Below are 27,495 nucleotides of genomic sequence, written 5' to 3'. Positions count from 1 at the left end.
TGAGATGAACTTTTTTCCACCATGATTTGCAAATAAATTCTTTAAAAATCAAACAATGTGATTTTCTGGGATTTTTTTCCACATTCTGTACATTTTGTCTCTCATGGTTGAGGTTTACCCATGTTGACAATTACAGGCCTCTCTAATATTTTCAAGTGGGGGAACTTGCACAATTAGCGGTTGACTAAATACTTATTTGCCCCACTGTAGCTGCCAACCTTCAAAACCTTTAACAAATACACAAACAGACAAGATTCAAAATTTACAAATTTTAAAGGAAACAACAGAAGAAAAATAACACTAATATATATATTTTTACATGAATAACATGTGACTGTACAAATACTCATTCATCAACATTCCATTGACATCTATCGCCATCAGTGGCAGCTAGCGAGTCCGTTAGTCCAAATCAATGCGTTAGACGCACTCTTTAACGGCCAGAGCTGGCGTGGGTCCTATATGCGTCCATATGTAACCCTTCTGCGGCCGCACGGGGACGGTTGGGAACGGCGAGCTCCTTGACTTGAAGTACTCGGACGGCGCGTGACACACAAAGTCCAGGAACTCCATCTTCCTCGGCAGGTCCTCCTCCGGACCTGTGGGGGAAAATTGAAATAAAATAAGAACCTACAGATTAAAAATATTCACTATCTACATGTTTTTAAAAAATGACCTAATATAAAGGTCCCAGGGTCAAAGTGGTCTTTGGGGCTGGCCTGCGTGGGGAGGAGCCAAGTGAGAGCGGCGCTCTTTTCGCAGTACTGATCCTGAACGAATCCTCGGATCTGGGCGTAGTACGGCTTTCCGTCGTCTTCGTCCGTCACCTTGATAACGTCGCCGATCTGGTAGTACACGCCCTGACAATGACAAATATATATTTTTGAAAATATTTTAAAGAAAAATTGAAAATATTTTATGTTTTATTTTTTTTGCAAAACATATTTATCATATTTATTTTTAAATATTGACACATATTGAAATGGATCATTTTTACCCTTACGTAATTAAAAAAACTCCTTTGTATTTAATTTTATTCTTTTAGTCCATGTTTAAAAATATATTTTTAATTGGGGAAAAAAAAAGTAAACTAAAATTTGTCCAAAACCTTTTTTTTTGTAATATTTTACAATTTTTTGTTACATTTTCTAATAATAAAAAAGGACAAGATGGTAAATATTTTTGTTTTTTTTTTTAATGTATTTTTTAATATTTTTAAAAAGGAAAACGGTAAATATCTTGTTTGTAATGAATCAAAATTAGATATTAGTTTTATGTTCCAAAGCACATTTCGCGAATCTGGAAGTACACACCCTGGCAAATACAGCATATGTTTTGAAGAAAATATTGTTTATATTATTGTTTTCTCGTCGGTTTTTCCCCAATACATATTTACATTATATATATTTACCTAAGTATTAACACACATTGAAATTACTGTTTTTACCCTTATCTAATTAAATATACAAATAAAAGAAACCTCCTCCCTATTAATTTTTTAAATGTATTAATGTATATTTGTTTTAAAAATGTTTTTCATTAAAAAAGGGAAAAAGTAGCAAATACATATTTATATATATATTTTTTTAATTTGTCCAAATCCTATTTTGGAAGCACCTTACAGTAGTAGTTTTTTTTGTTTTTGTTTTACTTAACAATTTTTTGTTTACACTTTTGAATAATGAAAAAGGGAAAGAGTAAATATTCTTTTTATTCATTTATTTTTAATGTTTTTTTTTTTTGTGGGAATATCTGGAATATCTGATTTCTAATGAATCAAATTTAAGTTTTAGGTTCCAAGGCACATTTCCAGCTAAAATTCAAAGGCCAGCATAATGTAACCAATAACATAAGTCATATATGAACTAATTAACCAACTCATCACAAAAACATTCATTTGTGGCAGGGAATACCTTATAGAACACAGACTCTGCCGTGATGATGGTGGCGACAGATTCCGGCGCTTTGATTGGCTGAGGAGGAAATTAAAGATTCATTACAAGATTGGACATAATTCAGATTAAAAATAAAATTGTGCCTCGTGCTTACATTTTTTAGTTTAAAAATGTGTCTCCTGCCCTTGCCTTTGGTGGACACTTTCTTTTCGGATGCGGGGGCTTTGTACTTGGTGCTCCTCAAGCGTGCCGACCTCCTGTGGATCTCCTGCTTGGTCTTGACACAAAAATAGTGTACAGTAAAATATGTGCTGCGTTGGTTAGAAAATTAAAATTTATATAAAAAAAAATAGGGAAAGACCCATATATCGGGCAGATATTTGGAAATTTGACGTATGTCGGTATCGGCCTTTTTTTCTTTTTCTTTTTTTTTTTTTTTTAAATCTGACCAGCCGATATAAAAAAGTCAATTCAAAACAAGGGATAGGGACTAAGAATTGAGCCATTTTTACAGAGGATCGGAATCGGGTTAAAAGGATTGGGTTTTAAATTGTGAAAAATAATATTTATGTTTTTCTACTTCATGCTCATACAGCCTCACTCCCACCTGCTGCTTTTCTTGGTCAGCAGTGCACTGCGAGTTTTGCTTGCTAAAGATAACGATAATTGACATGCGTTGAAGCCAGAGAAGCTTGGCAGCGCTACCGTCAAAGACGCCAAATGTGTCAATCTCATGACACTTTGTGTAATGACAATAAAGGTGTTCTATTCTATTCGACTGGTCTCTGTAAATGAAGCATTTCATAAAGACGAGTATTTTTCTAGGTTATTCTCGTTTAAAAATAATTTGCATTATGAAGGCAGCCCGTTAGGACAGTAACATGTTTGAAACTTTTTTTTTTTTTAACAGCACTTTTATAGCGGACAGCTATTTAGTTAACCTTTTATTCAACTTTATAAGAGATGTTTCTGAGTCTAAGAAATTCAGTCACTTCTGGAGCTGTTATTTTTTTATGTGTGATTCAATAAACATGCATTGGACATTTCAATAAAGTTCAGTGTTTGCATTATCATAATTTTTTTTCCGTCAATTTTTACACTTTTACTGCAAATGAATATCGGCTCCGAAAATCGGTTATTGGCCCCTCTAACTATCGGTCCTGAAAAATTCATATCGGTCGATATCTATTAAAAACACGCAGGAACGGCGATAGACGTCCAATCCATTTGGACTGAGAAGGTATTTCGATCGCTGCCAGGCCTCCAGTCCAAACGGATTTGACGTCTGCCGCCGTCAAAGACAATTTGCGCCCATATCTCAATACCTGCTTGCCACCGCCATTGCTGGGTTGAGTGCTGGACGACGTGGATGCTCCTGACGGTCCACCACCGCTTCCAGTCGTGCCGGTGCTGCTCTTAACAGAGCAATTATTGCACAAAATATCGCCCTGGTTGCCTTTTTTCCACATCGACGACGAGTTGGTTTTGCAGACAGCGCAACATGGTTTCAGGCCCAGCGGCATCCTTTCACACAATGAATAAAATAACAAGTCTGCTAGCTTATTTTCATCCGTAAACACGATGCTGAGACGCCATAAAAAAGGCGCTGAAGAATGCGTTAATGCTCCATTAATGCGGCGGATGAAGTCAATGTATGACTTGTTTCAGCAATTTTGTCCGGTTTATTTCGGGTTTGTTTATGCTCCGAGGGAGGAAAAAAAAAATTCAAGTTCTTCTTCGTTGCTGGCGGTCCCCGTTCTTCTTCTACGGTTGTATTTGCGAAGGAGAGGCTCGAGGCTGCAACCTGTTGAATAGGTGCTTAGCTTGATTTAACTCAAGGTTATTTTTTTATGACATAATTGCATTCCCTATTATCATGTGATGTTATATTTGTGCTGCTCGTCCATCATTTCAAAGTATTTTTACTTTTTTTTTTTTGGGGGGGGGCGAACACGGTACTAATTTCTTTAATTATCGTTGTTCAATTAATGTTGTTATCTGCATAAAGGTAGTACTGCCTTCCGACAGGAGGCGCCAAAAACAACAACAACAATTAAACGCCAAAGAAGAGCATCTCCGTTCAAAACAACATAAAAAGTTACAGCTCCCGTCTTGCTAAAATGTCTCAAAGTATCGCAGACAAAGACGACCACATGCCTGACAACAAAAAGGGCATTTCCCTGCCTATTTCCAGAGTTCGCTTGATTATGAAGAGCTCACCGGACGTGTCCAATATTAACCAGGAAGCGCTTTTCCTCACCACCAAGGCAACGGTAAATAAATGCTAATATTAGCGCTATGCTAGCCTTCACCGTGGTCTACGGAAATGTTTGCTAAGTTTTATTGAACGAGGCACACATTTGACAAATTTCCCACGGTATAAGTCGCTATATAAGTTGTTCACTTGAACTACAAATACGTTTATTTACTACAACTACTTGTACAACGTCTACTTGTAACTGCGTGTACGTATACTAGGAGTACTTTTACTTGTGTGAATTTCTAATAAATATTTGTAGACTTGCCTATGTACTTATAATACAATTATGTGTACTGTACTTGCGTGTGCTGGTGCTAGATACATGTACTTGCATGCACTTGTGTATTCGTGCTAAAAGGGTATGTACTTTGGTGTACTTGTACTACAAGAACGTGTACTACAAGAACGTGTACTTGTATGCAAGTAGGTGTATTTACCTTTACTGCTTCTACAAGTATGTGTACTTTCATGTACGAAGCAATTCAGGTAATATCTCAAGAAATTAAATTTTGTAGTTTTCTGAGTAATAATTGCTTGTTTGTATTAATAGTACGCATTTGTGCTATTTAATAGTTGTATTATTAATACTTATCATATTCATGCTTTTTTAGGAGCTGTTTGTTCAACACTTGGCGCTGTCTTCATTCAACAACAGCCAAGGAAAGGAAAGCAATAGTTTGTCATACAGTGACTTGGCCAACGCTGCTGAGGAAATGGAAACATTCCAGTTTCTAACAGGTGACAAATAAGCTGAAAAAAATCCTAAAGAAATGTCAAACATTTTGTCTGTGACTAAAAAGATTTTATAAAAAATGAATAAGATTCTTTACTATTAAACATCCTGATTGATTTAAAGCAGGGGGTGCCCAATCCCGGTCCTCGAGAGCCCCTATCCGGCTTGTTTTCCGTGTTTCCCTCCTCTAACACACCTGAATCAACTAATCAGGATCGTTATCAGGCTGCTGCAGAGCTTGCTGATGAGCTGATCATTTGATTCAGGTGTGTTAAAGGAGGGAGACACGGAAAACAAGCTGGATAGGTGCTCTCGAGGACCGGGATTGGGCACCCCCGATTTAAAGCAACACTTGGTAACTTTTCAGTTTTGGTTGATTTTAGCGACGCCGGTTGACAAAAGCGGTAGTGTTTTGCCTTAAGGAAGACTATGTTTCCCATAAGGACCAGCGCTCCATTTCCCATGACGACGAGCACACAACCGCATCATCAATAAATCAAAAATCAATCTCCTGGTCACCTGCAGATGAATTAAACAGCGGCTGTGTAAAGGATGAATAGTTACGGAGCCCCTAAGGGGACATGGAAGAAGGAGGAAAAAAAACGGTTAAAAAAAAAAAGTTGACGTTAAAAAAAAAAAAAAAAAGAGTGCTCCTAATGGGGCACATAAGATCTTTTTTCTGTAAAAGAAAAATTGCAGAAGTTAAAAAAAAGAGGTCGAAGCAAAAAAAATTTTTTTTCCCAACGTCAACTTTTTTCCCCCCGTTTTTTTTTTTTTTTTCTTCTTCTTCCGTGTCCCCATAGGGGCTCTGTAAATAGCAACAAGGTAATGAATCCAGTTGTGGCTAAACAATAGCATATGACTGTTAGCAGCCATGTGGCTAACCAACCCAACTTGTACTCGTCAGCGCTGACGAGTTCGGATGGGGGGCGGTGTCACGCCAGCGAGTGAAAGCTGGGCTTTTTATTGCTCCTCAAAAAACTTTTTGTCTCGTTTGTTGCTCTGCCATCCTTGCAGAATTCACGTGAAAGCTTTCACATCGACTTCCGTCTTTATAATGGACAACTGGGTTTTCACTATCCACAGAAAGGGCAATGTCGTTATGCACTTTTAACTTTTTTTGCGTGCCTGCCACCGTCCTCAAAGTTAATTAGTGCCGGTGAAAGTGATGCAGACCCCCTCAAGATATATAAGAGGTGTCATTCAACTAGTTGTCAGTCAACATATTATCACAAATGTTATGAAAACATTTTATAAAGATTGAAAAGTTACCTAGTGTTAGAGGTTAGATTTTGTGCCCGAACCCGACCCGACATTCGGGTCGGGTCGGGTCGGGCCCACATTTTAAGCATTCACGTTCGGGTCAGTTCGGGTCGGGCCGCCATGCCGGACTAATAAATTATTTAAAAATAAAAAATAAAAAAATTGGAGAGCAGGCTCTCTGTATTGCGCTTTTGCTTGTGCGTGTGCACGAACGCCGTGGCGCCGGCCGCTTTTTCTTCTTGTCCTCCCGCTGTACCGTTTGCGCACGGCCGAGGCACCGCCCTCATTTTCATTTCCTTGTCAGAGAGGCGCGTCCATGTGAGAACAATATCCCACACACTCAGAAATATGTTTAACAAACTTTCCCAGCGTTATTTCGTTGTATAAATTGCTGCTGCTGCGTTTTTTCCGCGTCACTCAAAAAAAAAAAAAAAAAAAATCGGGTTTTTCGGGCTCGGGCCTGCAAATCTAGTTAAGTGATCGAGCTCGGGCCGGGTCGGGCCTCAATACCGGCGGGCCGGGTCGGGTTGGGCTGGATTTTTTAGGCCCGAACTAGGCTCTACCTAGTGTTGCTTTGACAACACATTAACCTTAAAACAACAACAATCTGAAGTCGTTTTATCCCTTGTCCCTTTTTTATGTTTCGCTCCACAGACATCCTACCCAAAAAAATTCTGGCATCCGAATACCTCAAGTCTTTGGAGCAGATGCAAGAAGAAGAAGAAGCAGAAGAAGCTGACTTGTAAAACAAAATGGCTACCATGTCTGGAACAGATGTGATGAACTTTTTACCCCCAGACTGATAGGAGTCGCGCCAAATTGTGACCACTTAGCGGCACAAACTGGCGACGCCATACCACGAACTCGGCGCTCACGTGAATCGACCCTCGCAAAACGATAGACGTCAAAATCCCGTGTCAGCAGCGAAAAGAGCTCAGTCGCATCACTTTACAGCTGAAATACTTGAAATTTGTTGTTTGGAATATTTTTCCACATGTAGTAAGTACTCGAAAAGCTGTACTTATTGTATATTTTTTTGTTTATTAAATCTGAATCATTTCATATTACGTTTGCGAATTTATTGGACTTTTTTTGGGGGGAAAAATTACTATTCTTGTATAGATTTCCTCTGTTTAATAACAATCAGGATGTTGTGATGTTCACTGGCGGCTGAGTTGGTGGAGTCTGAGCTGCATGTGGAGCAGATTCTCCTCCAGGTCGGAAAAGCTCTTCTCCAGGGAGGATGCCAGGTGACCACGGGCCAACGCCGACGCCTTCGTTTGGGCCAGATGCTCTTTAATACTACAAAGTGTGATAGTAAGTTAGTAGTATGATCGAAGTTGTCATATCGGTAAACTGTCAAGTGGCTAAAATGGTCCAAAACTACTTTTTTGAGCCTCTTAACTCATCGGCTGCCATTGACAGTGATATACGTCCAATCCATGTCAGTAGGAACGTTCATTCACAGCCACCCTAAAACTTCAAATAGATTAGAAAGTCTTTGCTAGTGCTGCAACGATTAAATTGAGTAATTCGATTGGAAAACAGGCTTTGCTGCTTCCTGGATTCGTTTAATTAGTGACGTAACGTTTTTTTGTTTTCAAGTGTTCCGTTTAGTTTTATTGATTTGAATGGATACACTGCCCTCTAGTGTCAACAGTGAATGTGCCATAATCCATCTAACATGGCTGAATCCAGCTGCCCCCTGCTAAGACCAACATAAGGTATGTTTTTGTTTAAGCTACTATGTTTGTTCATGCATTCATTATTTAGTTTAGAAGTATATTTCGCAGTTTTATTGTGGGAATATGTGTTTGAACGATTTGTTGAGAGCTTTGAAAGAAAGAAAGAAAAAAGTTAGCATTTTATAGCATTTAAGCGAGCGGACTTCTGCTATGCAAATTAGCCAGTTCTTTTACTTAGATTCTCATTCATTTTATTATACCGTTTGAGGCAAACTCAGGTATTTTAATTTAGTTTTAAATGCATTTATTGCTCTTGAAAGTACAATTCTGCATAGTTTGAAGAAACACTCAGGAAATTTATTTTTTATTCGCATTTAATGCTCTTCTGAAGGTGCAATCTTAGCAAGCTAAAATAAATGTTATTGCAGGCATAAACACTTGTTTCTTTTTTTTCTTTTATTATCTCCTAAAATTTATTCTGCAGCTCATGAAATGTTGGTAATTTGATGACGTGATTATTCGAACTAATTAATCAATACATTAATTGATTACCTAAATATTCAATAGCAGCAGCCCTGGTCTTTATTGTCATTGTACAGAGTGCCGGATTTATTGGACGTCTATTAGTGATAAACGCATTCAAAGAGTTTTAATGAAAGTAATTGGACATTTCGTTCATTGGTTGCAAGCCTTCCCAATTCAAATGGATTGGACGTCTACTAGCGACAAACTCGTTTAAATTCACAAAAAAAGGATGAGAAAATCCACATGATTGGGAGTTTATACTGTGTATAAATATACATAAGTTAAGGGGGAAATACTTACCGTAATTTTCAGACTAAAAGCCCCTAATTTTTTCCCTCATTTTGAATCCTGAGGTTTACAGTCCAGTGCAGCTTATATTTGTTGATTTATTTGGTTTAACAGATAGCACTATATTTGATAGCGGCGTCATAAGACTGTCATAAGTCTGTCATAATTATGACATTACACTGTCATGGGCATGAATGAATTCAGTGTCGTCCAGTAAATTTTGTCACTAACTCCATTTATGTCCAGCTCAAATCTTTTACATCTATTCAAAAGTGAGATAATTTGCCGGATGGCACACATGACAACTGTCATAAAAATCTATTAATGTGTCATGTCATAATTATGACCAACTGGCTGCCAAGCTTCATTGTGGTCCATTTGGTCTTATGACTGACTTATGACGCCGCCGTCAAATAAAGTGTTACCGGTATGTATGTTTTGGTGTAAATATGCCATAATACAGTGAGGACAGCTGCGGCTTATAGTCTGGTGTGGCTCGTCTATGAACAAATGCTGTTTTAGTGTCAAATTTGGTGGGTGGCGGCTTATAGTTGGGTGCATCTTATTGTCCGAAAATTACAGTAAGTTCATAAAATAGTATGGATAGGAAAATACAGTATGGACAGTTAGGGGTAAATTGAAAAATTCTGATAAAATTTTGATAATCTAAAAACATAAAAAGCTATGATAAATATAGAAAATTAATTAAGAAATAAAATATTTTTTAAATTATCTAGTTAAATTTACAGCGTATAGAAAGCGCGAGCTTTAGCTGTAAGATGTAAAATAATATGAATTTGAAAATTACAAAAAAAAAACTCGAGACAAAATGAGAAATACAGCTCGAAATAAAAAAAAAATCCTAAAATTCAAAGAAATTAAAATCATAAAAATTAAATATAGAAAAATAAAGAAAATCATGTTTTAATTGAAAAAATATATATTAAAAATGAATAAATACTACATTTAAAAAAAACGATTAATAAATGCAAATTAAAGACAAAAAAAATAATGGTAACACTAAAGGGCTACATATGTAAACACTGTGTTGATTATTTCTTCAGTTACTGTTCCAGTTGTTTCATTAATTGCTAGTTATGCTATTTGGTAACACTTTGTTTGACAGTGGCACCATAAGTCTGTCATATTTATGACATGACACTGTCATCGGCATTAAATTGATGCTCATCAGCATTAAATTAATGCTTGTGACAGATGTCGTGAAGTGTCATCCGGAAAATTAGGTCACTTTTGAATGGATGTTAAAATGCGGACCGGACATTAATGGGTTTGGTAACATAATTTCCTGGATGACAGTTAATGACATCTGTCATAAGGGTTCATTAATGCTCATCACCGTGTCTTATGACAGTCTTATGAACCCACTGTGTTACCAAAATAATTAATCAACCATCAAAATAATCCTTATGTGAAATGTGTCACCTTGCGAGGACTCCCCTGTCCTTCCCGCCTTTTCTCTTCTCCTCCAGGGAGACAAACACCATCTCCATGGCGTCTAAGGACTCGGCCACGCTGCGGTGATCTGAGACTACCCCTCGCACCTCTTCACTGGCCTGCAGCTGGTAGGAGAGGCCGCCTTCATCCACGCCGCAGGAAGAGGTCACGGCCTCCAGGGCGGCCCGATTCTGCAGCGCCAGTAGACGGGATCGGGCCAGCTCTTCTGGCTGGGCCTCGTTCTCCTGACAGATTTGGGGCGAGGGCAACAGGAAGCGCTGCGTGCAGTTCACCGGGGTCCTCGCCATTGTTTCCGAGGAGCCGTCGGCAAGGAAGCTGTACAAGGGGGACTCGCCTGACCCCCAGTCGTCATCGGTCCAGTCGTCCTGGTCTCCGAAGACATCTTGAAAAGGGGAGTGTGTCAAAAAACCAAGGAGAAGCCAGGTCCAACTCAAAGACCACCACAACATCTCCAAACTCTGAAACACAAAGTGATGTTATATCTTTGATTGAATTCAAAACGTCACTGCCACTGATGGTAATAGACATCTAATTTCCATTTGCTCTGAATTAAAATGAGATTATCTCTGGTAGACATCGAGGCTGAACGTTTATTCATTCGCTATGTCCCACTTTAAATGGATTGGACGTTTATCGCCGTCAATGGCAGCCAGTGAGTTGAATTGTTATCGGGAATGTATTACAAACATGCAAAAACATTTTTAAATACAGTTAAAATACTTCAAATGATTAGGAAATGTGGAATTTTATTCAATGAACATTTTTTTTAGTCCTTAAAATTTTACATTTTAAATAAATATTTCAAAAAATCAATATGGAGACAAAATTGCAGTTAAATGTATTTTATGTAAAAGAGTTCAAATACATTTTCTGACATTTTTTTTCCTCGAAAAAGTGTTACGGACAGCCCAACCAAAAGAATCCGCATATCAGTATGTCGTCATAACACCAGGGCTCCAGCTATCGATTATTTTAGTAGTCGATTAATCGATTAACTAGTTAGTTCGAGTAATCGAGTAATTGGATAAGGAACATAAAAAAATGTAAATACCTGAGCTGAGCCTCAAACAGTATAAAAAAAAAAATCAGGATCTAAGTACAACAAAATAACAATTGGCTAACTTACATAGCAAACGTACGCTAGCTTAAATGCTATCAAATGCTAACGTTTATTTCATTTTTTACAATGCTTTCAACAAATGGTTCAAACACATATTACACATACTGGTAAATACCTGTGAACTAAATTGTGAATAAAAAATAAAAACCTAGCTTATGTTGGTCTTAACAGGGAGCAGCTGGATTCAGCCATGTGAAATGAGTTGTCATATTCAGTTTTACCACTAGAAGGCAGTGTATCCACCAAAAACAATAAAACTAAATGCAAACACTTTAAAAACAAATATTACAACCCCACTTTAATTAAACGAAAATATAAATACCTGAGCTGAGCTTCAAACAGTATAAAAAAATAAATAAGGATCTAAGTACAACAAAATAACAATTGGCTAACTTACATAGCAAATGTCTGCTAGCTTAAATGCTTTAAAATGCTAATGCTTTTTAAAAATATATATAATAAAGCTCTTAAATGGTTCAGACACATATTCCCACAAAAAACAGCGAAATATACCTATAAACTACGAATGCATTAAAAATATTAGCTCAAACAAAAACTTAGCTTATGTTGGTCTTAACAGGGAGAAGCTGGATTCAGCCATGAAATGAGTTATGTCATATTCACTGTTGCCAGTAGAGGGCAGTGTATCCATCCAAATCAATAAAACTAAATGCAAACAATTTCAAAACAAACCATTACAACACCACTTTAATTAAACAAACACTCGAATCAACAAAATTTAATTCTAATCTATTTTCTAATCGAACTACTCGAGTTAATTGATTCATCGTTACAGCAATACCTTACACATTTCATTTAACATATAAAGTATAAAAACGGTTCCATACAGTCTTTCTTCAAACTACATAGAGCACACCAGACTTGGGAGAAAAAACAAGAAATACCCTGTTTTGCATATTTAAAGCTGAAATATCGTCCGCAAAACTTACCTTATTGTTAAACCTTAAATGTCTTTTCTTGCTGTTTATGAAAAATACAGTTTAACATCCAAAGAAAGCTTGGGCGAGGCGTGAGACCGTTCCGTCGCGCTCGTCCGACGTGACTGCCTGAAGTCATCGGAAAGAATGAGTTCTGGTCTGCAACGTGCGCTCTGTTTACTGGGCCGCCTCAGCAACACTCCCAAAAGTCCAACTAATCAAGAGCAGACCTCACAAGTAATCTTTCTGGATGCTAAAGGAGAAAATTAACAAGAAAAGGGGGATTAATTTACTCACAGAATCTTTACAAGGCATGTATACAAGCTCTTAAATAACACATGGCATTTCTTCACTTTTTTCCCCCCACCTGTGTTTATGAAGACAAGCCAAAAACCTTGACATATATAATGTGGAATGCGAGGGAGGAATAAATAATGGCAAAAACTTTTAAATTGTGATTCTCTTGCAGGAATAAACATCTGCATTAACAAAAACGAATAGAACATCATAGTCATTCAAAAATACAAACTTCCTCATCTGTATAATAAACCCTCATAATAGTCTAAAACAAATCATAGACTTCATAATGTATTGACGGGGCCCGGGGCTGATTCATAGCGGGCCTATCTTCGTCAAAGCTGACCAAGTGGAAACACAGACAAAGAGCTTTTTCCGTCGAAAATTCTTGTGAATAAACGCTTAAATCCCTGAATTCTTTATCGATACGGATGTAAAACAAATTCGATTCTTGGTTAAAAGCAAAAATACGTGCAGGTAGCATTTATTTTACATAAATATTGCAAACTATAAGGGTAGTCATAAAGAAATTAGCAGCTGCCATATGGAAACAAAGAGCTTTTTCCGTTGCAAATTCTTGTGAATAAATGCTTATATCCCTGAATTTTTTATAGCTATGGATGTAAAACAGTCTCGATTCTTGGTTAAAAGTAAAAAAAAAAACGTGCAGGTAGCATTTATTTTACGTAAATATTGCGAACTATGAGGCTAGTCAGTAGGGAAATTGGCGACCGCCATATGTAAACAAAGAGCTTTTTCCGTTGCAAATTCTTGTGAATAAATGCTTAAATCCCTGAATTCTTTATAAATATGGACGTAAAACAGTCTCGATTCTTGGTTAAAAGCAAAAAAAAAAACGTGCAGGTAGCATTAATTTTACGTAAACAATGCGAACTATGAGGCTAGTCAGTAGGGAAATTAGCGTCCACTATATGTAAACCAAGAGCTTTTTCCGTTGCAAATTCTCGTGAATAAATGCTTAAATCCCCGAATTCTTTACACAGTAGATATGGATGTAAAACAGTCTCGATTCTTGGTTAAAAAACGTGCAGGTAGCATTTATTTTACGTAAATATTGCGAACTATGAGGCTAGTCAGTAAGGCAATTAGCATATAATGCTATTGCTGTAGCGGCTAATTTCTCCCATTGATTTTTTTTCACGTTTCTAAATGCATGCATGGTACTAAAAATATAATAACTACCTTGAATACACGAACAAATCACTCCTGAGACAATCCTTCCTGTTTGTATGCAGTACAGCTTTTGTACTTTTTCAACCTAAAACCGGCGTTAGATCGCTGCATGTGACCGACTGCAAATAAATGAAGCGGAGTGTTGGATTGCCCCCTTCGGGAAGGCATGACTCAGTGAATGGGGAATGTGCCATGTCAATAAATTATAAAGTCTATGAACAAATGAGCTATAATATCAGCAAAACACATTGTATTAAAAATACATTTTTGTATAGTTTATAAAATGTTTTGATTACAAATACACAGTTCAATCCAACTAAATAAATATAAATACTACAGATGGTACATGATCCAATCAGCTGGCAGAGAGACATTTACCCACTATATTACAGCTCCGCGTATTAGCTTACCTTTCTGTTTTGACCTTCCCCTGGCCCAACCACGCCCACTTTACGCCCACAAACCGGGCCTGGGTGCGGTCGCACCCCCTTAATTTCCGCCCCTGCTGTCAATGGCATACTGCATGAATGCTATTTTTAGACCACAAGGCTGCGTGACGTCACCATCGTAAACCGGAAGGAGGTCAACATAGAAGCACGCTCGCATACACCAATGCTATTACTACTTGTTTTTTGCCGGTAATCTTTCAAAAAAGAGTGTGCCGATTAAACACTGCTGCTATGGAACTTGTAGAAACGACTCTTGACATTACGACATGTGAAGGATGTTTTCTTGATACGTTTCCTGAATCCAAAAACTCGGACGAAAAAATGTGAACAATGGATTAACTTGTGCGGACGTCCAAAATACCAGTTTAACGCCAGAAAGGTGAAGCCATATGCATTTTACATTTTGTTCACATTGACAATCCTGCCCCGAAGAGGGCAGCCATTTTGATATACTTATTTTTTTAGCATGGCCTTTTACCGTGCTGCTTCTGTCTGACAATTAATGACCTGGAAATGTTTTTAAAAAATGTATTTATATATCACAACAGTCATACAGAACACAGATGTTTAAATAAATTAGCCATGTTTGGCCATGGTCTTTTTGAATAGTAACCCTGTTCATGCCTACGGGTAGGCTCTAGATTTAATAGAATTACCTTTTCTTTTGTAAAGAAACAACCTTAGGAAGGGGGAAGTGTAAATAAATTAACAGAATAAAGATTTGTTATTAATGAAAAAATTAAAAGTGTTGGCTGTCACTGAGTAGCATTTGTGATCGCTACACAAAAATAGCAATATAAATAACCCCCAAGAACGGTCAGAGACGTCAGACAAACAGATGATATAATATATAAGAAAGACGGGGCCTACGGTGGTAAAGGATAGCTAGTTGAAACGGGAGAATGTCATTGTCAGTGGTGTAAGGCAATGCACACAATAAAAAGGTGTCGATAAAAAAGCTACCTCTGGATCAGGTTGGCTCTTTTTCAGCCCTCGACACTCAAGCCATCTCTTTAACTAAACATTTGTATGTTCTTCCACATCTATACCACTGAATTTGGCACCAGAGACATCATTTTCGGACAGAATTGGAAGGTTTAGCTCGGTTAACATCTCGTTCGTACACTATTTACATTCATTTAGAATGAGGGACAAACGCGAGCTTGACCCCCCTAGCAACAGTTGCTAACGTCATGAATATTAATTAGCTAAAGTGACGTGTTGCTTGCGGTACGCTTTTGCAATGAAACATGGTTATGTTCTTTTCCTTGGACGGTTTTATTTCCTGTGTTTATAATAATTTTCATGTTGATAGAGGTCAATAAATTCAAACAAAATAACAATAATTATATAAATTTTAAAATGGATACATTTGTGGTACTAGGGTTTAAATTTGACGTCTATTACAGCCCAAAAATTTGGAAATGAGTAAGGTCACAGTGCGACCTCGCGGTACCGTTTTAGAACTGCACCCACCTCCTGTCTGCGCATGCGCCTCCCTCCCCCTTTGGTTAACCAAGCCGTAGCGTGACGTCACCCCTCCGTGGCTGCGGGACCGGAGGAGAAATCGAGCGAGTGACTCGTCCAGCCAGCCGACGCCGGGAACGGGCTCGATTCGCCTCGCCTCGCCACCTCCGGCCATCGCGCCACAATGGCCTCCGACGGCACGGACGAGCGCTCCCCGCTGCTGTCCACCCCCACCTCGGAGAACGCGCCGCCCTACCTGCACGACCCCAGCCCCCGAGGTAAAGTGCGTACTAGCTAGCGAAGAGGGGCGCCCATGGGTGTGGGAAGTGGGTTAACTAACCGACGAGAGGCCTGCGATCGTTAACGGCGAGCTACGGAAATGCTACATCACCCGGTTCACTTAAGTGTCTTTGGTGAAAATGCAACATGGTCATTCAAAGACATTGCTTTATTCTAACCCTTAATCGAATGGAACAATCGACCCTTATATGTCGCTATTTCTTTTTTTCCCCCTTTCGATCGCGTGATTTTGTAGTATGAATACGTTTTTTGTTTATTGTGGTGCCTTGAAATAGAAGTTTGGTTTGGTTAGTGGCGACGCTTGTATCTCAAAACCGCAAATATTTACCCATTGAAATGAATGGAAATGAAATTATTCCAATAAGGCACACCTTAAAAATGTTTTTTTAACTTGATGAATATCAGGTGATAACATAATAATGTTGATTTTTGGCATTATGTGTGATCATAGACTAGAACATTTGAATGTAGCCATTTGCTATGTGGTTGCAGTCATCTCATGTTACAGCCTCCCCTGAGATTGAAAACCACTTTGCATACATTTACATGAAGCAACTGCAATTGGCTGCCTGTGACTGCCATAGATGTTCAAATTATTTTGTCTGGCACAATCTGACAAAATAATTTTAGATCTTTAGATCTAAATATACCATCAACTAGTACAAGTACAAAAAAAAATATTTTTTTGTGTTCTTAACATTTATATATAAAAAACAAGAATGATCTTCCGTCAGTCGAACTCATTAATGTTTAAAAAAAATACTTTTGTTTTTATGAATCCTTATTTTGAAAATTATTTTTAATTCTTTTTTTACAGGTTTATTTTCCGATGAAAATATCTTGAATTACTTAGTATTCCTTATGTATATTTTGTAGATAAAAATATGCATTATTTTTTAAAACTAAAAACTTACTTCAAAATGCTTGTTTTCAAATACCTTCTATATTTTTTAAATATTTAATTTAATTACTAAAAATACAACAATAATGCAGTACAGTAATAATACATAATAATAATAATAATAATAATAATAACACAAAAAAAGTTATTTTTTTTAATATTTATGTATTTTATAGAAAAATAAATAAGAATAAATTAAAAATAAAGAAAAAGAAAAGATAAAGATAAAGAAAAAAATAAGAAAAAATAAAATTTAAATCATTGACATTAAAGAAATAAAAAACTGTGGATGAAAACTGAGTTCATTTGTTGTTTTTGCCTGAAGCGGAACTTCCCCCGCCGTACACGGCCATCGCCAGCCCGGACGCGGGCGGCGTCCCCGTCATCAACTGCCGCGTGTGCCAATCCCTCATCCAGCTGGACGGCAAGCTGCACCAGCACGTGGTCAAATGCACGCTCTGCAACGAAGCCACCGTACGTCCAGTCGGCAAAGTATCCGTCAAAAACCGGTCGTCCATCACGTTTTCTCTTGTTCTGTTGTAGCCTATCAAGAACCCGCCCACTGGGAAAAAGTACGTGAGGTGCCCTTGCAACTGCCTGCTCATCTGCAAAGACACTTCCAGGAGGATAGGATGCCCGCGACCCAACTGGTTGGTACCGAAACAACTAGAAAAATCGTACCGTGTGAATCCAATCATGGTGTTGAAATTTAGGTAATTGAGATAACTTGATGCACTAGTGAGTTTATCACTAGTAGACGTCCAATCCATTTGAAGTGGGAGGATGGCAGCGAATGAAGTTCATTCGCTGCCATCCTTGGACGTCGACAGTGCTGGCCAAAAATATTGGCGCCCCTACAGTTCTGTCAGATAATGCTCAATTTCTCACAGAAAATTATTGCAATTACAAATGCGTTGGTACTAAAATATCTTTATTTATTTTGCTTGCACTGAAAAACAAAAAAGGGAATGAAAAAAATATTAAATCATGATTATTTTACACAAATCTTCAAAAATGGGCCAGACAAAAGTATTGGCACCCTCAGCCTAATACTTGGTAGCACAACCTTTATATACCGTATTGGCCTGAACATCAGACGGCCCTGATTATAAGACGACCCTTTGAACACCAAATTAATTTTTATAAAGAAAATAATTACAGTACATCTGAAAAAAAATATTATAACAATATATTTGAGAGCAAAAGCATGTTCTTTTGCCTCATTCAAATCTTAATATCTGAACATTTAATTATGTAAACTAAAGTGCAATCACATTTGTAAATGAATGGCTTCTGGTTTTTGAAATGTAAATAAACCAATCTATTGTGATAAAACAACAAAATTGCAATAACTGCATTAACCATCAAAGTGAAGTCTAACTGCAACTAGTTTTGAGACAAATCTGAATAAGGATGCAATAAAATAATGCAAATTGGATAAACTTGAGAGTAGCTGAGATTTGTCATGACAGAACATCGCTTCAATGATATCTGGCGCCATCTAGCGTCGTGAATGGGTATAATGTCTAGACCCCGAATAAAAGACGACCCCCACTTTTTCAGTCTTATTTCAATGCAAAAAACACCGTCTTATATTCGGGCCAATACGGTATTATTGATATCCATCAATGACATTCTTACAATGCTCTGCTGGAATTCTAGACCATTCTTCTCTGGCCAACTGCTACAGGTCTCTGAGATTTGAAGGGTGCCTTCTCCAAACTGCCATTTTCAGATCGCTCCACAGGTGCTCTATGTGATTCAGGTCTGGGCTAATTGGTGGCCACTTTAGAAGTCTCTAGTGCTTTCTCTCAAACCATTTTCTAGTGTTTTTTGAAGTGTGTTTTGGATCATTGTCCTGCTAGAAGACCCATGACCTCTGAGGGCGACCCAGCTTTCTCAGTCTGGGCCCTACGTTATGCTGCAAACTTTGTCTGTAGTCTTTAGACTTCATAATGCCATGCACACGGTCAAGCAGTCCAGTGCCAGAGGTAGCAAAGCAACCCCAAAACATCAGGGAACCTCCACTGTGTTCTTATCTTTGAAGGCCTAGTTTTTTTTTTTTTTCCTGCAAACTCTTATGTTGATGCCTTTTCCCAAAAAGCTCTACTTTTGTCTCATTTGACCAGAGAACATTCTTCCAAACCGTTTTTGGCTTCTCAGGTAAGTTTTGGCAAACTCAGCCTGGCTTTTTTTATGTCCCTGGGTCATATGTGGGGTCTTCCTGGGTATCCTAACATAGAGTCCTTTTTTATTCAGGCGCCGACAGATAGTACGGGTTGACACTGTTGTACCCTCAGACTACAGGACAGCTTGAACTTGCTTGGATGTTAGTCGAGGTTCTTTATCCACCATCCGTACAATCTTTTTTTGAAATCTCTCGTCAATTTTTCTTTTCCGTCCACATCTAGGGAGGTTAGCCACAGTGCCATGGGCTTTACACTTATTGATGACACTGTGCACGGTAGACAGAGGAATATCCAGGTCCCTGGAGATGGATTTGTAGCCTTGAGATTGCCCATGCGTCCTCACAATTTTACTTCTCAAGTCCTCAGACAGTTCTTTGGTCTTATTTCTTTTCTCCATACTCAATGTGGTACACACAAGGACACAGGACAAAGGTTGAGTCAACTTTAATCCATTTTAACTGGCTGCACGTGTGGTTTAGTTATTGCCACCACCTGTTATGTGCTGTTAATTACTACACAAATTAGAGAAGCATCACATGATTTTTCAAGGGTGCCAATACTTTTGTCCGGCCCATTTTTGAAGTTTTGTGTAAAATAGTAATGATTTGATTTTTTTTTTCCCCCATTCTCTTTTGTGTATTTTCATTGCAAGGAAAATAAATGAAGATATTACCACCAAAGCATTTGTAATTGCAATCATTTTCTGGGAGAAATTGAGCATTATCTGACAGAATTGCAGGGGTGCCAATACTTTTGGCCAGCCCTGTAGATTGTATATTGTAGAATGATTTTCTTGACCCATGTATCCATAACTGTTTTTGTAATTATCATGAGATAATTGTTATCGTGTGCCTCGTATTGTGAGGTACCCAGAAGTTCCCATTGCTAGCAGTATATAAGCGTTAAAACCATTTTTGTAACACTTTATTTGAAAGTGGGTTAATAAGACTGTCATAAGACGATCGTAATTATGTCATAACACTTTGATGCGCATTAATGAATGCTTATGACAGCTGTCATGAAATTTCATCTGGCAAATTATGTTACTTTTGTTTGGATGTAAAAGATGCTGACTGGACATAAATGAAGTTAATGATATACTGTAATTTTTGGACTATAAGGCGCACTTGACTATAAGCCGCCACCAACCAAATTTGACACATAAACGGCATTTGTTCATAGATAAGCAACACTAGACTATAAGCCACAGCTGTCCTCTCTGATTTATAGGATATTAAACCAAAATATATTATTTGGTAACACTTTATTTGACAGCGGCATCATACAACTGTCATAAGACCAAATTAACCACCATGAAGCTTGGCAGCCAACTGGTTCAAAGCTTCATGGTGGTTCATTTGATAATGTTCGGTACACAACAGGTGTCGGAAATGGTATATGGACCCAAAAAAACAGTATCATTGCTTCAAGAAGCTTCATTTGGCCATCACTGCTCCACCTGCTATCAACGCTGTTGTCATCCAACATGCCCCTTAGCGTGCATTGCAGCGCTACAGATGTAAATAACAATCGAAATAAATGTTCTGGCCTAATTATTTCTTCAGTTACTAATCCAGTTGTTTCATTAATTGCTAGTTATGGTATTTGCTAACCCTTTATTTGGCAGTGGCAACATAAGACTATCATAATCATGATATGACACTAAATGAGCATTAATGACTGCTTATGACAGATGTCATTTTGTGTCATCTAGCAAATGATCTCACTTTTGAATAGATGAAAAATATCCAGGCTGGACATAAATGGAGTTATTGACGTAATTTTCCAGGTGACACTTAATGACATCTGTCATAAGCATTCATTAATGCCCGTGACCGTGTCATGTCATAATTATGGCGGTCTTATGGCACTCTTATGACGCACCTGTCAAATAAAGTGTTCTCTCTTAACCCAAAGAAATCAACAAATAAGCCACACTGGACTATAAGCCGCAGGATTCAAAACGAGGAGGAAAAAAATTGCGGCTTATTGTTTGAAAATTACAGTAATTTGCTGGATGACACTTGATGACATCTGTCATACACATTCATTTATGCTCATGACAGTGTCATTTCATAATTTTGACAGTCTTATGAACCCACGGTCAAAGTGTAACCCCATTTTTTAAAATAAAAAACATGGTATCAGTACAATATCGATACCCAGCCAGGTGTCGCCATGTATCGGGTGCCGAAAAATGGTATCAGTGCAACACTACAATTTACTGGACGTGTCACTTTTTGCACATGACAGCCGCCGTATTATCAACCTGAGCCCGGTGATGGTGATCCCCGAGGAACAGCCTGCCCAACCGGCCCTCCCCGTCCAGCCCGACGGCATGCGTGTTGTCTGCGGGCACTGCGGCAACACTTTCCTTGTAAGACACCTTTAATGCCAACAAACCCATTGAAAACACTAAAAAAACCAGCCACATTTGGAAACAAAAAGTGTTGTAGCGATGTTAAAAAATAACAAATACAAATAAGAATCATAGTTTGGTGCTTTACTGTGCTTTTTCAGTGGATGGAGGTCCGCTTCAACACGTTAGCAAAGTGCCCCCACTGCAAAAAAATGTAAGTATTTCATCAGGTGACTCTCACCCACTTGAGCGGCATCACATGAGAGGCATGTGAGGGTTTCATCCAAACGGAGCGAACCCCAAACGCCGCCCATGTGATCACCGAACAGCACGCTCACGAGTTCTTTTTGTCGCAGCTCGTCGGTCGGCAGCGCGCTCCCGAGGCGGCGCTGTTGCGCTTACATCACATTCGGAATGATCTGTGTGTTCATCGGCGTCGGGTTAACCGTAAGTCATGTCCTCAATTCTATGTGCTGCAAAGTTTTATACAGTGGCTCAATGGTAGAGTAGTTGTTCCCCAACTCAGAGGTTGTATGTTCGATTCCGTCACTTTGGTGACCATGGCAAAGTGTCCTTGAGCCAGATACTGAACCCCACATTGCTCCTGATGCTACATCATCAGTATTTAAATGAGCATATAGTGTCAAAGCACAAAGAGTGCCTTGATAATGGAGAAAAAACACTCGGATACAAATTAATTTCATATCTTGAGGTACTACTGTATGTATATTTTTAGTTGTATTAATTATTGTATTTTTTGTAGTTAACAATAAATAATGTCTATAAAAACAAAATTAATGAAATGAAAATGAATAAAAACAGAAATACACACTAGTAACACAATTTTTATTATTAGTATTTAACTCATTGCATGCCATTGACAACAATAGACTTTTTTTTAACTTCTATTTTGCAATACAGTACTTTTATTTATTTATTTAAAAAAAAAAAATCTGTGTTTTAGTATTCATGGAATTTGTCCCATATCAAAACTTTTTTTTTGTATTAAACTATTCTTACTAACTATGACTATTTTTCTTTTTTTTTTTTTAACTTGTATTATTTTTTTCTATCTACAATAATATTAATATTTTCCCATTTTTTTTCAAGATCTGTTGAGTTCCATTTTTTTGTATAAATTTTTATTTATTTATTTATTTAATACATTTTTAATTTAAATTTTACCACTATTTTTTGTATTCCTATTTCAAAATAAATCTTAGTATTATGAAATATTTATTTTTGGGATGGTTTTACTGCTTTTCTTGATTATTTTGTTGTTGTTGTTGCTATTATATTTTTCCTCATATTTTAAGTAGGGTTGTCAAAATTATCGCGTTAACGGGCGGTAATTATTTTTTTAAATTAATCACGTTAAAATATTTGACACAATTAACGCACATGCCCCGCTCCGACAGATTTAAATGACAGTACAGTGAAATGCCCACATGTTAATTTTGTTTTATGGAGTTCTGCCGCCCTCTGCTGGCGCTTGGGAGCGACTGATTTTATAGGCTTCAGCAGCCATGAGCATTGTGTAAGTTAATTATTGACATCAACAATGGCGGGCTACTAGTTAATTTTTTTATTGAAAATTTTACAAATTTTATTAAAACGAAAACATTAAGAGGGATTTTAACATAAAATTTCTATAACTTGTACTAACATTTATCTTTTAAGAACTACAAGTCTTTCTATCCATGGATGCTTTAACAGAGTGTTAATAATGTTAATGCCATCTTGTTGATTTATTGTTATAATAAACAAATACAGTACTTATCTACCGTATGTTGAATGGATATATCTGTCTTATGTCTTATCTTTCCATTCCAACAATAATTTACAGAAAAATATGGCATATTTTATTGGTGGTTTGAATTGCGAATAATTGCGATTAATTACGAATAATTAATTTTTAAGCTGAACTCAATTAAAAAATTTAATCGTTTGACAGCCCTAATTTTAAGATATGTTGAGTGTCATTTTTTTGTATGTATTTTCTCCAAATTTTTTGGGCTTCAGGTGGGCACCCGAGACTTCGCCCGTCGCTACAACGCCACGTACGTGTCGTGGGTGCTGGCCTACCTGGTGGGCGTCATCTGCCTGGTGCGAGCCTGTTACTGGGGCGCCATCAAGGTCAGCTACCCGGAAAACAGCTTTGCTTAGGAGGCCCCGCCCCCCTGCCGCCAGATGACCTTTTTAACCTTTTGCTCCCGTTTGTGTCAAAACCCCATTCTTGTCATTTTTTACAACTTTTATTTCATTGTTTTCCCGCCCATGACCAAACGGAGTTCGTTGCACTACAGGTTTGTTTTTTTCTTTAACTCATCGACTGCCATTGACGGCGTTGGACGTCCGTGGCAGCTAATGATTTAAACGCAGGTGTTCGGCGGTTTTGCTGCTAGCTAGTGTCCAGCAAAGGAAGCTGCGTGGCTGTTTACTGTCCTAACTATACAAAAAAAATTGCCACAAACTGTCTTTTGACCTACATTGTTTTAAAGTCGCCACTGCTGTTGTAACCAGGAAGCCGTACACTGACAGTTTACCGTATTTAGCCTTTTTGACGTGTGCCAACGTTTGCTCTCCCGCAGTGTTACCAGATTACTGTTACTTTAAGATATTTTGTTGGCGTTTAACCCCTCGTTGCCTGAATTTACGTTCCACATATACGTCAAAAGCTTTGAGGGAATACTTAAGTACATGAAAAATTGTAATAATATTAATAAATAAAACTGAATCGAGAGAACTATATAGGAAAAAAAATAACAAAAATGGGAAAATGCTAAATTTTAAATAATAGTCAAAGAATTTTCAACTGAATATTAGCAATGTGATTTTTTTTTGCTCTGAAAAAAACGGTTTAGTACAGAAATATGATACAAATTTATGAAAAACAAAAGTTGACATTTTTTATTTTGTTCTGAGGAATCTTTAGCGCAAGATTCACTAAATCTGGACCTCGGTGCCACTTTTCCTGTCGTGTTTTCCATGTCTCCCTCCTTCAACACACCTGAATCAAAATAATCAGGATCATTATCAGGCTTCTGTAGAGGTTGTTGATTACATAATCATTTGATTCAGGTGTGTTAGGGGAGAGAGACGTGGACAACACGACAGGAAAAGTGGCACCGAGGTCCGGATTTAGTGAACCCTGCTTTAAAGTGCGCGTGACACGAAAAAGCGTGTTTATTTCATAATTCACGTAGTATTTTATGCTCCTGAATGATATGGACCGCTTGGATGTGTGTGGAAGCGATCGCTATATTTATTTAGTTTTTTGAATCCCGCGCCATGAAAATGAGTGACTTCCGGCTTCGGTCTTGCATTGAGGAGGAGGGCGCTGTGACGTTTACGAGAGAAGGAGTCCTCTTCACTATACAGCAGTACTGTTGTGTATGAGGACTAAGGATTCAGCTGATTTTGCGGATTAATACGTTTATTTTTCGCATCACGACAGCCAAACGGCTGCAGAAAAATCTTGCTGTATGAGGGAGAGGCGTGTGCGCCTTTTTGGAGTTTCAAAAGGTTCCCAGTCACCGTGGATATTGGCCAAAACAAGCCCTACCACTGTGGGACCATTGGACTTACGAGGCAGTAAACATTGCATTTTGTATTATGTCAAATACTGGGATCATTTTAATATGTAGGTGGCTTGCAATTTGTGGCTCACATGCATGCGGGGCGGCTATTTTTCGGCACAACACCGGCAGCTTGTTGCACATCCACCCGCCGGGAGAGCAGTATATTCGGCTTATTGTGCTCATGTGCCCGGTGTTCCGTCAAACTTTCTGACCGATCAGAAATTGCAACTTTGAGTTAAAAATAGCCGCGAATACAGCGATTAAGAAGTAAACACTACAAACTTTCTTTAAATTAAGGACTACTACCGTTTGATCATTGATAGGCATGTAAAAAGCTCTCCTTATGCACCTTAGCTGCACGTTAGCTGGTAAATTGCTCTCCGGCGAAGACAATCGACAACCCAGTCGTCATGTCAAAACATCTGGGCTAGTTATGTGTGATTTTCCGCTTCAAAGACTTTGAAAAAACACTCTGTTCGGGTTAGCATGTCGGCTAGCTGTCACGCCTCTTGGCTTGTTTACATTCTCCCAAGCCGGGGAAGGAAAATGACATAAGCCCGATTTAGGTGTCATAAAATATCATTCGGGAGGTGCAACAGTAAAGGTGAAGTCGGCAGTTTTTACCATTATGGAGTAATTTTGCCATGTCGTCCTGAATAAGTGCATTTTTATGATTTCATATTCCATTTAGCACAAGACTGTTATTTGTCATGACCATGCCATTTATTTAGCAGTTGGGGGAAATACTTGGATAAAAAGAATATCCTGTAAAAATATTGAAGTAAAGAGACAGAAACTGACATTTTGTAGCTCTCTTCGTCGCGTTTTCCTCGTCGTGAATAGTTCCCCCTCGACGGGCTGACTGGTCCTTCTCAAGCCATTTATTTAGCTATTGGGGAAAAATACTTGGATAAAAAGAATATCCTGTAAAAATATTGGAGTAGAGAGACTGAAACAATGAAATTTTGCGGGTCTCTTCGTCGCGTTTTCCTCGTTCACGAATAATTTCTCCTTCAATGGGCTGAATAGTAAAACCAATGAGCCCATTCTCCCGCTTACGTCATCCACCTGTTGGGGACGCTCGAGCCCTATAATGGTAGGCGTGGCTAACCGGTAGATTAAAAGACTAATTTCTCGTCATCCTCCGCTTTGCTAAATTGTTGTATATAGTCGAATCGTCTCAAAATATGATTCTAATTCACATAATAATGCTATTTAAGACTTTTTTTTTTCTCCTGTCGTATGCTCTTTTAAGCATTGGGAACTTTTCAGTTTTGGTCGATTGTAGCGACCCCGGTGGACAAAAGCGGTAGTGTTTTGCCTTTCCTGTGTTTCCCATGAGGACCAGCGCACACACGTACAATGTCGTAAAATCATAAATCAATCAAAAATCAATCTCCCGGCCACCTGCAGATGGATTAAACAACATTTCTGCTTTCTTCTTCCAGCGGCTGTGTGAAGGATGAATAGTAATAGGGTAATGAATTCATTTGTGGCTAAACAATAGCATATGTCGGTTAGCAACTGTGTGGCTTAGTGTGGCTTACTCCCCCAAACCCACCCGAACTCGTCAGCGCTGACAAGTTTGGTTGAGGGGGGGGCGTCACGGCAGCAAGTGAAAGCCGGGTCAGTGTTTATTCTTGAGTATCCTGGTAGCCTGCCTTTTTTTTCTCCTCAGACAAAACTTTTTGTCTGTTTCTCTCCCACCTTTGCAGAATTCGCGCGAAAGCTTCGACTTCCGTCTTTATAATAATGGGGGAAGGGGTAAGTGACGTATGCCGTAAAGCAGTCAGCACATTTGTAGGTTTTTTTTTTTTGTCTGGCAGGGTTCATGCCACCCTCCTCAAAGTTAATTAGTGCCGGTGAAAGCAATACAAACCCCCTAAAAATATAAAAGAGGTGTCATTCAACTATTTGTCAGTCGACGTATTTTCACAAAAGTTATGAAAATATTTTATAAAGGTTGAAAAGTTACATAGTGTTGCTTTAACGGCTCCAAATTTAATTTGTTGTCAATTATTTAGCAGTTAGGGATTGAAATGATTAATAAATTTCTCATTTTTCACATATTTAAAAAATTTTAACTTTTATTTCTTTTAAAAAATATTTTTTATTAATGTTCTTGTTAATTTTACGATTTACCCTTTTTTAGCCGTAATTTTTTCCTATTATTTTATTTAGCTTTTTTGTATTAAACTATTTACAGTGCTTTCTTCGCCGCCCTCTAACGGTCAGCAGGGAGGAAATACTAAATTTTTTTTATGTACTTAGGTATTGCTTTATGTACATTCAGGCATTAAGAGGTTAAAGCAAAACAGCAATAATTGTTTTTGTCCGTCCGTCAGCACGTTTTTTTGTTGCTGTTGTTGCGTCTGTTTTTCAAAGAATGTATTCCTAAAGTAGCGCTCATGCACATCCAGTCCGGTAGGTGGCGTCTTTTCTTGAATGTGGAGATGGCAAGCCGAGCAAGGTGAAGGAAAGTCTTTGTACATATTGCGGATGGCAAAGGTTGGTTCTTTTGCAAAATGATTATTTATCAATAAAAGGACAAAAATGTGCTTGTTGTTTTGTTTTT

General features: G+C 38.0%; 4 protein-coding genes across 4 annotated transcripts; 2 read left to right on the top strand and 2 right to left on the bottom strand.

Moving 5' to 3' along the window:
* Positions 1 to 281: 281 nt before the first annotated feature.
* On the bottom strand, positions 282 to 3,649 carry gatad1 (GATA zinc finger domain containing 1). Its single transcript, XM_057828291.1, has 5 exons — positions 3,221 to 3,649; positions 2,050 to 2,172; positions 1,914 to 1,973; positions 677 to 860; positions 282 to 599 (listed from the first exon to the last, which is right to left on the bottom strand). The coding sequence occupies exons 1-5, from the start codon at positions 3,416 to 3,418 to the stop codon at positions 421 to 423; spliced, it is 744 nt and encodes a 247-aa protein (XP_057684274.1). The 5' UTR covers positions 3,419 to 3,649; the 3' UTR covers positions 282 to 420.
* A 274-nt stretch (positions 3,650 to 3,923) lies between these two features.
* Positions 3,924 to 7,223, top strand: chrac1 (chromatin accessibility complex subunit 1). Its single transcript, XM_057828277.1, has 3 exons — positions 3,924 to 4,168; positions 4,767 to 4,893; positions 6,806 to 7,223. Exons 1-3 carry the CDS (start codon positions 4,016 to 4,018, stop codon positions 6,895 to 6,897), a joined length of 372 nt encoding a protein of 123 aa, XP_057684260.1. The 5' UTR covers positions 3,924 to 4,015; the 3' UTR covers positions 6,898 to 7,223.
* si:ch211-57n23.1 (uncharacterized) lies at positions 7,149 to 12,297 on the bottom strand. The gene is made up of 3 exons (XM_057828276.1): positions 12,196 to 12,297; positions 10,093 to 10,583; positions 7,149 to 7,453 (listed from the first exon to the last, which is right to left on the bottom strand). Exons 2-3 carry the CDS (start codon positions 10,572 to 10,574, stop codon positions 7,312 to 7,314), a joined length of 624 nt encoding a protein of 207 aa, XP_057684259.1. The 5' UTR covers positions 10,575 to 10,583; positions 12,196 to 12,297; the 3' UTR covers positions 7,149 to 7,311.
* A 3,343-nt stretch (positions 12,298 to 15,640) lies between these two features.
* On the top strand, positions 15,641 to 27,478 carry pip4p2 (phosphatidylinositol-4,5-bisphosphate 4-phosphatase 2). Its single transcript, XM_057827170.1, has 7 exons — positions 15,641 to 15,868; positions 17,117 to 17,265; positions 17,335 to 17,441; positions 21,234 to 21,357; positions 21,501 to 21,553; positions 21,696 to 21,786; positions 23,362 to 27,478. The coding sequence occupies exons 1-7, from the start codon at positions 15,775 to 15,777 to the stop codon at positions 23,503 to 23,505; spliced, it is 762 nt and encodes a 253-aa protein (XP_057683153.1). The 5' UTR covers positions 15,641 to 15,774; the 3' UTR covers positions 23,506 to 27,478.
* The last annotated feature ends 17 nt before the right edge of the window (positions 27,479 to 27,495 follow it).

The sequence above is a fragment of the Corythoichthys intestinalis genome, chromosome 22 (assembly GCF_030265065.1).
Source record: "Corythoichthys intestinalis isolate RoL2023-P3 chromosome 22, ASM3026506v1, whole genome shotgun sequence".
NCBI classification, from domain to species: domain Eukaryota; kingdom Metazoa; phylum Chordata; class Actinopteri; order Syngnathiformes; family Syngnathidae; genus Corythoichthys; species Corythoichthys intestinalis.
The sequence above is the reverse complement of the archived record's forward strand: the minus strand, read 5'-3'. Positions and strand labels throughout refer to the sequence as shown.